This window comes from Colobus angolensis, unplaced genomic scaffold, assembly GCF_000951035.1.
Source record: "Colobus angolensis palliatus isolate OR3802 unplaced genomic scaffold, Cang.pa_1.0 Scaffold55, whole genome shotgun sequence".
In the NCBI taxonomy this organism is placed as follows: Eukaryota; Metazoa; Chordata; class Mammalia; order Primates; family Cercopithecidae; genus Colobus; species Colobus angolensis.
The window spans coordinates 5076935-5089777 of record NW_012119043.1 but is presented as its reverse complement, the minus strand read 5'-3'; the positions used below and the strand labels follow the sequence as shown (position 1 = coordinate 5089777).

The 12843-nt window shown below is 49.8% G+C and overlaps 1 protein-coding gene across 1 annotated transcript in view; it reads right to left on the bottom strand.

Annotated features, from left to right (window-relative positions):
- The window catches only part of METTL22 (methyltransferase like 22), a 25453-nt gene extending 13647 nt beyond the window's left edge, over positions 1 to 11806 (bottom strand). Inside the window, exons 1-3 of the mRNA XM_011961377.1 lie at positions 11671 to 11806; positions 7662 to 7964; positions 4317 to 4697 (exon numbers count right to left, since the gene is read on the bottom strand). Of these exons, the coding sequence (XP_011816767.1) occupies positions 4317 to 4697; positions 7662 to 7794 (514 nt within the window). The 5' untranslated portion in view covers positions 7795 to 7964; positions 11671 to 11806. The remainder of the gene's footprint in view (positions 1 to 4316; positions 4698 to 7661; positions 7965 to 11670) is intronic.
- Between the last annotated feature and the right edge of the window lie 1037 nt (positions 11807 to 12843).

Genomic DNA, 12843 nt, shown 5'->3' with positions numbered 1-12843 from the left:
GCCGCTAAATTCTTTTAGTTTGTAGTTTTTGTAGAGGTAGGGTCTCATCATGTTGCCATGGCTGGTCTCAAACCCCTGGGCTCAAGGGATCCACTGCTTTGGCCTCCCGAAGGGGGATCATAGGTGTGAGCCACCGTGCCTGGCCTTTTCTGGCTCTTCAGCTTGCTTGGGGAAGGGAGATGAAGAATCTGAACCATGCTAGGGACGTGGTTTAAAAGCTTGGGGCAGAGCCTTCAGGATGAAAGGCACAGGGACTCGCTAGGCAGGCTGAAGGCTTGTGTGCTTGTGCGTGGAAGGGAAGGGGTGTCTGTGGTCTACACCCCTGCCCCAGGCTCTCTGTGTCAGCGCCCCTGCCCAGTTCTTCTTCCCCAGTCCCACCCATGCCATCTCCTGTGTGTGGCTCATTAGCCTCCTCTCCTCTCCTCTCCCTCCATTGGCCTGGGAAAGCTTCCTCCTCGCCGTCTGCTCCCTAACCCCAGCTGTCCTAAGGGTTCCTGCTGCCAGGGGAACCCTCCCAGAGCGATCTCGGTCCCATGTGATTGGTCACTTCCTCCCAGGGGTCTCATGGACATAAGTTCTGCCTCCTAGCTGTCCTCAAGGGGTGGCCAGCTTCCCTTGAGGGAGAATGAGGACTCTGAGGTCAGAGACCTGCATGAGAAGTCAGTTTTGTCATCTCCTAGCTGGGTGACGAGTCACTTAACTTCTTGGAGACAGAGCCAGTTTCCTCTTCTGCAAAATGTACAAGTAGCTTCATCCCTCATTTCTAAGGCTGTAACAGGGTTTAATCAGACAGCACTTCTGAGAGCGCAGGCTCGGCAAACATCTGAAAACCACTGAGGTGGTCAAGGCCCCTAGCCCTTGCACAGGTGGAGGTCACTGAAGCCCAGAGGGGGACATGACCAGCCCAAGGTCATAGTCTGAGAAAAAAACATCTAATTAGATCAAAATGTGTCGAGATGACTGGGTACAGTGGCTCACATCTATAATCCCAATACTTTGGGAGGCTAAGGTGGGAGATTGCCTGAAGCCAGGAGTTTGAGACCAGCCTGGGTAACAAAGTGAGACCCATGTTTTTCTAAAGCCAAATAGAAATAAAAGAGGATTTAAAATGAAGTCGTTTCGGAGTCTGACCAAAAACTGACCTAAGATGTGCTTTCTGCTGATGCTGATGACATGAGAAAACACCAGGGCAAATTAACAAGGGAGAGAACGAAAGGCTCAGGGACAGATCAAAGGAGGAAGTGGACGCTGTGTGATTCCCTGGGACCAGAAGGAAAAAGCCAGAATGAATTCCCCAGGAAGCCGAGTGTGGTCAACCTCAAGGGCACTCTCCTTTCTTGTGTCTGACATCCTGGAGTCTGGAGTGCAGAGATTCCGAGGTCTACCTGACCCCTGCCCTGTTTCAGGCTATTGCTAGTGTTTGAACGGGTAAATACGCTTCTTCATGACTCATCGGATAGTCAGAGATCACAACAAATACCCAGTATGCCTGCCCTGGGCCGGGCCCGGTCCAGTCCAGGCGGCTGCGTAGGGGTGAGGAAGGAGGATTCAGTCTAGGGGTGGAGGCCCAGGTGACTTAGGGACCTCCCTATCCAGGGCCATCTTGTGGCTCCCACTCCTATGAAAAGTCAGAGTTTATATACATTTAAATAATTCCAAAGGTATCATGAGAACATAAAAGGCCAGCCTGAGGAACTATCCCCATGAGAAACTCTAGGGCTAGCAATGGGATGAGACAGTGTTAGAATCTCACCTGTCCTTATCAGATTCTAGAATTACGCTTTACCTCATTTGCAAACTGGGTCTCTAGACCTGCAGGAACCTAGACTCTTCATCAGCCAGTCTCCCTCCTCCCAGCTTTGGCCAGTCCCCAGGACGGCGCTCACATTTATGGAACACTGAATCCGTGCTAGGCACTATGCCAAGAGCTTTGTATGTGCCATCTCTCTTAATTCCTCACAACTGAAGGAGGCTGTACCCGCTGTACGGACAAGGAAACTGAGCTCAGAGAGGCTAAGTGACTCGCCCAGTTCTCCAGCAGGAAGGCACGGGACTCAAGAGTCTGACGGCCTGAGTTCGAGCCCCGCCTCTCTCGAGTTCTCTCAGGGTCTCAGTTTCTTTCTACAATGGGGGAACTGAACATAATTTCCTTAGAATCCAGGGTCTGTGGATTCCCAGCAGATCCCTGGATAAACTTTTTAAGGGTTTGTCAATCCCTTGGAATAGTTAAGAAAACACATATTTTTCTTTTTCTTTAGAAAAACCAGTTTCTCAAACGGGTCTCTAACTTGAAGAAAATGGACTGATTTATGGGTCAGAGGAAGAGGGTGAGGAGAGTGACGTCTGCTTACCATCCGCTCTGCCCAGGCCCTGCTCCTGGCACTCACGGGGCATGTTTCACTAAAGTATCACTAAAATCCAGGGAGAGTGGCCCCCCTGACCCCATGTGGTTCTGAGTGGGTAAGACACTTGTCTCTGGTCACCTGGCTTGTGAAGATGGAGCTGGGCTCAAAATCTAGCCCTGCAGGATTAGATCGAGTTTTGCAGATGGAAGTGATCTAGCCAGTCTGAAATAATCACGAGTTACCACCTAGGTTCATGCATTAGCCACCTTTCCACTCTCCTCCCTCAGGGCATGTAGGGAGCGACTGACAGCTGAAAATGTGAACTTCCAGGTGTACAGACAAGGGGGCCTCAACATGAGGTCACCGGAACAGGGCAGGCGGGGAAGCTGGTCGTAGGTTGACCCCTTCTCGAGGGACTTTGTTCTTAGCTCATATGATGGTAAATTTCCAGAACATTCACTAGAGACACAACATTGACTGTGGAGTAACTGACAGGTTTGCTCCCCAGCTCAGGGAGGCTAATAACAGTGAGCGCTCAGAGGGAAATGAGCCATCATCGGTGCCCCTGAGAAGCAGGACTTGCCAAGCCTCTTTCGAATGCTCTGCCCTGATGGTGTGGAATGAGAGCACAGGCTGTGGCGTCAGACAGACCTGGGTACAAGTCTCAGCTCTGCCACTGACTAGCTGTGTGACCCCAGGCAAGTTCCTCAACCTTGCTGAGCCTCAGTCTCTTCCTCTGTGAAATGGGAATATTTATCCCTACCTGCAGAGGCCATGAGGGCAGAGGTCACCCATGGGATACACGGAGCAGGGTTCTGGTGTGAGTTCCATGTCGCCCTCTCTGGGACAGTCTAGAACAGAGGCTGCCTGGTACCACTGTGCAGGCGCTCAGTAACGTTTGCTGAGCAGATAGATACAGAGCTGCTGTTTGGTCTGTTTTTCAGAGTGACCCACTGACCCCCATTCTCTGACCAAGGCCAGTGCTGGGGGAGGCCTTTCCCTGGGAACTCAGACACCACCAGGGACCCTGGATCTCAATGAACAGCCTCAAATCACAGATCTGCTCCCCAAATGAGCAGCGCCAGGGGGAGGCAAAGCCCTGGTGTGGACACTGCATGGATTTGAAGCTCGCTCACCACCACCAAGCTGCATGGCACTAGGCCTGTCACTTCCTCATCCGTGCACCCGCTCAGGCGGGGCTGTACAGACTAAGCCACTCGAAAATAGTGAAGATATCCAAAACACAATAGGTGTTACCAGCACCGATCACTTCCTGGCCTAGTTCCCTACCGGTGCTGGTGCTTCTAGAGTGCCAGGTCCCTACATTTCATATCCTAGAGTCACCAAACCCCTCTGCTCTGCCCCAATACCTGGGTAGCAGTTCCTCTTTGATCCCACCTCTGAGTATCTGTCCAAACCTCTCCCCATCCCACTTTTCCCGCCACTTCATCACCTCCTCTTTCTTGCCTGGCTTCTAGCTCCCAGTCCATCTGACTGGTCTATGCCCCATTCACTTTCATTTACATCCCTCTCCCTCTGCCACACTCCAGCTCCAGAACCTCCCGTGGCTCCCTACTGCCAGCCCAGCCAGGCCAAGCCTGTCCCACACCCTCAACATGCTGAGTTAGAGCAGAGCACAGATGCGGGAGGCGGCAGCAGGGAGGCTTCCTGGAGGAGGTGTGGCTGAGCTGGAAACTGTACGGCAATGGGGAACATGTTAAGGGAGCAGAGGCTGGGGGCAAGCACTCTAGGAAGGAGGCACAGTACAGAGGAGAAAGCGCACAGGGTGAGGCTGTGGTGGTGTGAGCCGGGTAGGAGTTGTAGAGAGCTTCCCCAGTCTCACCCAAGCTGGTTCTCATAACCTGTGCTGCCTGGGCCTGCAGAGTCAACACTCAGATCATGCTGAGCCCTGAGCAGCGACACTGTGGAGTCACCTTGGTGACAGGTGGGCCACACCACACCTCTATTTACCTATTCTGATGATATCGTGGGGGCTGCCTTGTGCTTCCTCTCCCAGGATGTCGTCTTCTTCCTGCGCTAGAATCATGGGATGTACCTTGTCTCTCGGAGGCCCTGCTGGGTAGGGATCAGAAGCGGCTCGTGGTCTTCTTACCACGTCCAAATCTCCATCCTCATCCAGATGAGCTTCAGCCACTTCCCGGCTGGTGGTGTCAGCCCCGGCCTGGAGGGAGAAACCCTCATTACTGTGGCCACTTCTTGGAGGGGACCCTGTGCTGCCTGTCTCGGCAGAAGGAGGCTCCTTGGTGTGAACATCTCCGTGATTGCCACCCTTGGCCCCTGAATCTGTCCAAGAGTCTTGGCTCCATAGAAGCTTGAATTGGGACAGGAAAACTGAAAGGCAAAAAACGCAAAATGAGAATTCCAACATGTTTTCTTTTCTACCTTCCTCTTCTTTGAGAATATCTGATTACCAACAGGAAAGATTTGTAAAGGCCAGGTAGAGATATACTAATGCCAGCAGAAAAGGCCACTTGATTCAGCTGTGACCACCACCAGCTGGGAAGCGGGGGCCACTACCAAGAGCAGCCCCATTTCCTGAGGATCTATGAGGCACTCGGCTCATGTCATCTCATTTAATCTCCACAATCGCTGTGAAGACAGCATGATCAGCTTCATCTTACAGACCCAGAAACTGAGGCTGAGAGGAGCGAGCTGAGCAAGGCCACACAACTTTTAGGAATGAGCTCAGGGGCCTCTCCTCTAAGCTCCCACAGCATCCCGGGCTTATGCCAGTTTTCGGATCTGTTCCATCATCCATCCATTCATCACTGAACACTCACTATGTGCCAAGTACCATGCTAGGTGCTGGGGGTACAAAGCAGAATTTGATATGTTAGGGCCTTACATTTTAGGAGTGAAGTTGGGGAACAAACATTAAGCAAGTAAACAAGATAATTACAGGCTGTGTTAATTACCAGGAATATAGTAAAACTGAATTCTGTGTGACACAGATGTGGCAACCATATAAGGCAGGGGTGAGCAAACTTTTCCTGTAATAGGTTAGATGAAAAAGTTTTTTGGCTGGGCATGGTGGCTCACACCTGTAATTCCAGCACTTTGGGAAGCCAAGACAGGCAGATTTCTTGAGCCCAGGAATTCGAGACCAGCCTGGGCAACATTGTAAAACCCCTTCTCTACAAAAAAATTATCTGGGTGTGGTGGCATGTGCCTATAGTCCCAGTTACTTAGAAGGCTGAGGTGGGAGGATCCCCTGAGCCTGGGGAGGTCGAGGCTGTAGTGAGTCAAGACTGCACCACTGCACTCCAGCTTGGGTGACAGAATGAGACCCTGTCTCATAAAATGTATCTATTTTCAAGCTTTGTGGGCCCCGTGATCTTTGTTGCAACTCCTCAACTCTGCCCTTATAGCACAAAAGCAGCTATAAGAACACGTAAATGAATGGGCATAGCTGTGGCTTCATAACACTATTTATTTATAAAAATAGCTGCAGGCCAGATTTGGCTCACAGGCTGCAGTCTGTATACCTCTGGTATAATGTACCATCCAAATTAGGGCAGGAGGGCAATGGGAATTATTAACAGTCACACCTTAACAAGCTAATACATGGTAGCTGGAGTGAGGGATGGTGGCCAGGGATGGGCTGTCTGCGGAGATGATACTTGAGGAGTCAGGGAGAGAAGGAAAGCAGGTGTTTCCTCCCTGGCCTTGTATCTTACGGTTGCCTCCCTCCCCTCCCTGTGTTTGAGGGACAGAAAGAAACTGACAGTGGCTACAGAAGAGCAAGGGAGCCTGTAATCCCAGCACTTTGGGAGGCCGAGACGGGCGGATCACAAGGTCAGGAGATCGAGACCATCCTGGCTAACACGGTGAAACCCCGTCTCTACTAAAACACAAAAAATTAGCCGGGTGTGTTGGCGGGCACCTGTAGTCCCAGCTCCTCGGGAGGCTGAGGCAGGAGAATGGCGTGAACCCGGGAGGCGGAGCTTGCAGTGAGCTGAGATCCGGTCACTGCACTCCAGCCTGGGTGACAGAGCGAGACTCCGTCTCAAAAAAAAAAAAAAAAAAAAAAAGAAGAGCAAGGGAGAGTGACATAAGGGAAGGCACACAAGCAGAGGCTGGGTCAGGCTGGCCTCACAGACCAAGTTGAGGAACCTGGATATTATTCTGAGAGCAATGGAAAGCCACTGGAGGTCTAACTCAGGAAGTGCTGTGATTTGATCTGCATTTTCAAAAGATGTCCTTGGCTGCTGCAGAGATAAGTGGGGAGGGTGTGCAGCAGTGAACTCAGTGGGAGAAGACAGAGGCAGCCAGGCAAGCAACGGAGGTGGATGGACTAGGGCAAAGGGAGTGGGGATAAAAAGTAGAGGACAGGGCTAGATGCAGTGGCTCACACCTGTCATCCCAGCACTTTGGGAGGCCGCGGTGGGTGGATCACCTGAGGTTAGAAGTTCGAGACCAGCCTGACCAACATGGTGAAACCCTGTCTGTACTAAAAATACAAAAATTAGCTGGGCGTGGTGGCAGGTGCCTGTAATCCCAGCTACTCGGGAGGCTGAGGCAGGAGAGTCGCTTGAACCCAGGAGGTGGAGGTTGCAGTGAGCCGAGGTCGCGCCACTGCATTCCCCACTGGGCGACAGAGCAAGATTCCGACTCAAACAAAAAAAAAAGAGCAGACGGGACAGATGGAGCCCCAGCACTCTGTCTCCCCACCAGACCCTGGGCTTGCTGACGGTAAAGTTTGGCTCATTCCTATCTGCATTCCCAGCATCAAGTCCTGGGCCAGGTGCGCAATAGGTACTCAGGAAAGCACAGGAGTTTGCTTAATGAAAGTGGGGGGGGGGGGGACAGCAGCTTGCCTGCAATCCCAGGGACTCAAGAGGCTAAGGTGGAAGGCTTGCTTCAGGCCTGGAGTTCAAAACCAGCCTGGGCAACATAGCAAGACTCCATCTCTACAAAATAAAAATCAGCCAGGTGTGGTGATGTGAGCCTGTAGTTCCAGCTACTCCAGAGGCAGGGGAAGGAGGATCACTTGAGTCCAGGAGTTTGAGGCTGCAGTGAGCCATGACTGTGCCACTGCACTCCAGACCAGACTGGGTGACAGAGTGAGACTGTCTTTAAAAAAAAGCAAACAAAACAAAGCAAAACAAACCGCACACACAAAAATTGCAGAGTACAAGGTTTTAAAAAAAATCATAATAAAGAAAAAAAAGGGCACTTAAGAAGTGGTCTCACAGTTACATAATCCAGTCTTCCCAATGTTTTCCCCAAAAAGATGAGTATGAGAAAGCAGAAAACAAAACAGGATCCGCAGGGCACCTGGGCCCAGGACCTTACCTGGCTGCCCCACGCTGTTCAGTCGTACCATGAGGTGTCTATGGTTCGGGGTGTAGAGGTGGACGTCTGACAGCACAGTGTCGCTTCTAAAGGTGACCTCGTCCATGGCTGCAGCAGGAGCTAGCTGCACCATGGCCCAGGCTCCACCTTAGTCCTGGGACAGGAGCCCCTCAGAGGTGAGAACGGGTTCTCAGCATGGCAGGTCCCAGAGGAGATACTGCAGACAGGCTCAAGCTGGTAGCCAGCAGTTTTGCATCACCCTGGGAGAAGGTCTCAGAGACTCGGCCAGGGAAGAGAATCCAGCTGGAAATTAATTGTGTTATTTTGTTTATATTCATTATATTCATTTCACTCATTATATTCATTTTCTATTCATTCATATATTCATTTTCATAGTAACCTTTTATTTATAGCAAGGGACATGCATTTCCATTTATAAAGTTTCCTTTCCCTTCTTATTTTTTTCAACTTTTACAAAAAATTTCAAACAGTAAGGATATAGGGGAATATCATAACCATAGAACTACTGCTTAGATTCAGTGATCGTCACCATTTTGCCACATGTGCCTGCCCTCTCTGGTTTCTTCTCCTTGAGCTGAGAGTACACTGAAGACATCATGACATTTTGCCCCTAAATTTTTAATGTCTGTCCCCTAAGAGCATTTCCCTATATAACCATAAGACCATTAACAAATCTAATTAATAATTCCCTAATAGCATTTAAAGTCAATTTCCTCTACCTGTCTCCCAAAGGTCTTTGAGGCTTTCCCCACCCCCAAACTCGTATCTAATCACAATTTACACTTTGCATTTAGTTGTTATGGCCCTTTACTCTTTCTTTTTAATTCTAGAAGCTGTTATTTTCTGTCCCCATATCATTTATTGTTATAAAGCTTTCCTATTTTAAACTATGTTTTATTTTTAAACATTTCTTTTTAGAGACAGGGGCTTGCTCTGTTGCCCAGGCTGGAGCACAGTGTGCAATCACAGCTCACTGCAGTCTCAAACTTCTGGGTTCACGCGATCCTCCTGCCTCAACCTCCCCAGTAGTTAGGACGACAGCTATGCCACCATGCTTGGCATTAAATTTTTTTTTTTTGTAGAGACGAGGGTCTCACTATGTTTCCCAGGCTGGTCTCAAATCCTTGGACTCAAGCGATCCTCTCACCTCAGCTTCCCAAAGTGCTGGCGTTACAGGCGTGAGCCATCATGCCTGGCCTAAAGCTCTGCTACTGAATTTAAAAAGGTGAATGGAATTAGCCGGGTGTGGTGGCGAACGCCGGTAGTCCCAGCTACTTGGGGGGCTGAGGTGGGAGGATCACCTGAGTCCAAAAGGCAGGTGTTGCAGTGAGCCGAGAATGCGCCGCTGCAGCCTGTAGTCCAGCCTGGGAGACAGAGCAAGACCCTCTCTCAAAAACAAAAACAAAAACAAAAACAAAAAGGTGAGTGGATTTAAAGGAAAAGTAATTAAGGGAATCACTACACAGGTGATACAGAGATACAGAAAAATTATGCAGGTGATACATTAATAACTAAAACTTGGAAAACCATGGCTGAGGCAAAGTGGTCAAAAACAGGGGGGGATCTCCCTCCAAACACGTTTCACCTCATGCAAAAGTATCATCAAACAGCAGTAGTCTGATGGGCTTTCAAATTGGACAGACCAGGAGGGGATCCCTGGTCTCTCACCTCCTAGCCATGTGATCTCAGGAAAATACTTCACCTCTCTGCATCTGTTTCTTCAGCCACAATCTCATGCAGTGTTACTGGGTGGGTAAAGTGCTGAGCAGAGTCCTGGGCTCACAATAGGTGTTAATAAAACACCAGCAACCTCCTTGTCCTGGGGTTGGTTTCAGGTATTCGACCCAAACCTGCCTGTAACCCCTGACTGCCTACAGAAGCTGTTCCTACCTGGGTAGATGTGTTCCCTAGGCACGTCATGAAATCTCGCCGGGCCCCCATTTCTTCAACTGCAAAAAGAGGTCATCATGACTCAGGCTGTCCTAACCATCCCAGTACACTGCCGGAGTTCCTACATTTAAGTGCTTGCTGTGGGGTAGCAAAAGCTGTACCAACAAAAAATTTTTTAGGAAAAAGATGATTCCTTATTGGTCTCCGTGCTAGCTTTCCCAGTCAACACTATAAAGCCATCAAAATGCAAGTGGGTTCTGAAGAAAGTCTGTGAATCTGGCAAATCAATGCAGAATTTCATGGTGTCATTGAAAGTGCTGGACCTTCAGGCAAACACTGTTCATCAATGGGACTGGCAAAATTAGACCAGATTCCGGAAGAGAAAAATACAGCTTATACCTACCACTTATTTCAAAGGCGATCAAGTTCTCTCAGGACTTAGAGATGTCCTGGGGGAAAACGGAGAACTTTCACATATAGTTGCTGTTTCTAATATTGCTGTAAAAATCAAAAATCAAAAGCCATTTCTTTTAAAATGGAACCAAAGGATGCTGTTTCTTTTTTCGCCACAGTGCATTTTTTTTTTTTTTTCCTGAGACAGAGTCTCACTCTGTTGCTCACGCTGGAGTGCAGTGGTGCCATCTCGGCTCACTACAACCTCCGCCCCCTGGGCTCAAGTGATCCTACCTCAGCGTCCCAAGTAACTGGGACTACAGGCACACACCACCATGCCCAGCTAATTTTTGTATTTTTAGTAGAGATAGGGATTTGCCACGTTGGCCAGGCTAGTCTTGAACTCCTGACCTCAGGTGATCTATCCACCTTGGCCTCCCCCAAAGTGCTGGGATTACAGGCATGAGGCACCACGCATGGCCTGTAGTGCAATTTTGTTGGAAAACTTACATCCCAGAAGAATCACTGTTCTTTGCTTTTTCCAAAAGTGAGCATAATTTTACACACTAAATTTTAAGTACAGACAAAAAAGAAACTCAAATTCTTAATCTCTAATTAAATTTTCCATTTTTATATTCAATCCAACCAGGCTTCCCAAGGAATGGCACACTGCAATGTAAGTCCCAGGGGAAGGAGACTCCCTTTAAGTGGTTTTCCCTAGAATCAGCTCTCTGGCAATAAGGAGGCCCTCTTGAACCTACCTCAGGGCCTGTGTGAGGAGTAAATGAGACAATGATCACTTTTAGGGCTCACGACATATAGTAAACGTTCAATAAGCAACAATAGTAAGTACTATCATTATAGCAATGTAATGATGATTAAAGTGAATGCGGGGAAGAAAGAAAAAAGGTAACAGTTTCTCTAGTCAGGAAAAGTCTCCCTCCGGGAATGCAGGGTCTGTATGGATTTGGGGTTCCTCTCTTCACTGGGCAGAGCTGAGAAAGGAGCCCCAGGTTGCAGATCCGGGGACCCGCCCCGCCACCTCTCCATAGGGCTGCAGGCTCATCCCTGCAGCAGGAGCTAACGTGTTCTTGGCTCTTCTAAGGCTGTGGGGACTAGACTGAGACGCTGCCAGCCTTCCTCTCCTATAGGTCCCCAGTCAGTTGTCCCAAATAAGCAGTTGGCCGGGATAACGGTGTTGAAATAACTTCCCTCCTCTTTCTTTCTGGTAAGTGCAACTCACTCAACAATCAGGAATTTGGCGCGATCCCATAACCATTTAGGCCAGGAGTGGATAACGAAGGGTAGGGTGTGAACGCCTGTGTTGGGGTGGGAAAAACGTTGCCTGGCCACGGCGCGCAGGGTCATAGTGAGGGGCTCCTCGTCCTCTTTGTCTCGTCGCCTTCCTAACGCCACTCTTGTGGGTTAACTATTGCCCTCTCAAAAGAGAGTCACAGGTCGGGTACTACCCTCCCTTCCTAATCTGGAACCGAAGGAGAGGTGCCTGGACCCAAGACGGAAACCCAGGTGAGGACGTGGACTTCTTCCCCCAACACCTGTGTTCACAAGGGGAAACAGCCTGAGTGGGGTCGGGCCTCAGGGATCTGGGCCTCAGATCCGTGGGAGCTCGGATTTCAAAGTCAGGCTCGGCGCCAGGAGGTTCCTTGCACCCTACCCTGTCCTGCCTCTTCTCCCAGTCACTTACCCGCCGCGGGGCTCAGACTGGGGTCCCATCCGACCCCGCTCTCTGTGGGACATAGGCGGCCGCCATAACAGGCGGTCTGCGCAGGCGCGGCCCCGCCCCCTCGTGCAACCATCTGACCGCAGCGTACCGTGGCTCCACCTACCTGCCCGGGCCGCGCATGCGTGCGGGGGTTGCCGACGGTGTAGCCTTCGCGCTGGTCGCAGGTGAGACGTGTTTGCTGAGGAGACCCGCGTAGGTGGGAACATCTCCGCACGTGTGTGGCCAAACTCATTCCTCTAAAGGAGTTAAATAGGAGTTAAATAACTCGCCCAACTACTAAATGGTAAAACCTGGATTCACCCGGGGTGTGGGATCCAGAGCCTGTGCTATTTAACCAGCATGCTACTGCATTTATTATCGCGAGTGTAATCGTTATCCATCTCTTAGTACCCATTCGTTTGTTTGTTTATTTATTTTTCTAAGATGGTCTTGCTCTGTCACCCAGGCTGGAGTGTAGTGGCGCAGTTTTAGCTCGCTGCAGCCTTGAACGCCTGGGCTCAAGGAATCCTTCTGTTTCAGCCTCTCTAGTAGCTGGGACTACAGTTGCGTGGCACCTTTTTTTTTTTTTTTTTTTTCTGGTAGGGACTGTGTCTTGTTATGTTGCCCAGGCTGGCTTCAAACTCCTGGCTTCAAGCAGTCCTCCTGCATCGGCCTCCCAAAGCTCATAAATTACAGGCATGAGCCACCACGTCCAGCCAGTATTCGTTGTTATTAATAGGTGGTAGTGATTTCATTAATTCATACGCTCATCAAATTTCCAACACCAAGGGGGTGGGACAAAGTGGCAAACATAAGAATCCATGTTTGCTCGTATTTTCTTGCCTGCAGAATTTCACAAAGCCTCTGAGTTGGTGACTGAGCACAGCCCTCCGAAGAATGCCCTGAAGAGGATGAGCAGGAGAGAGCACCGGTTCTCACATCTCTTGCCTGAGTCACTGCATTTTTAGAAAAAGTACAGTCAGTGATATTGGCCCTTTTCTCAACCTGTGTGTTCAGTGACATCATGGAAGTCAGCCTGGCCACAATGAAGTAAGCCAGGGGATGGGCTGTAGGAAACGAGGATACATAGGTAGCCAGGGTTAGAACTTTTGCGACATTGTAAGAACTTTGGATTTTATTGTGCGTGAGATGGGG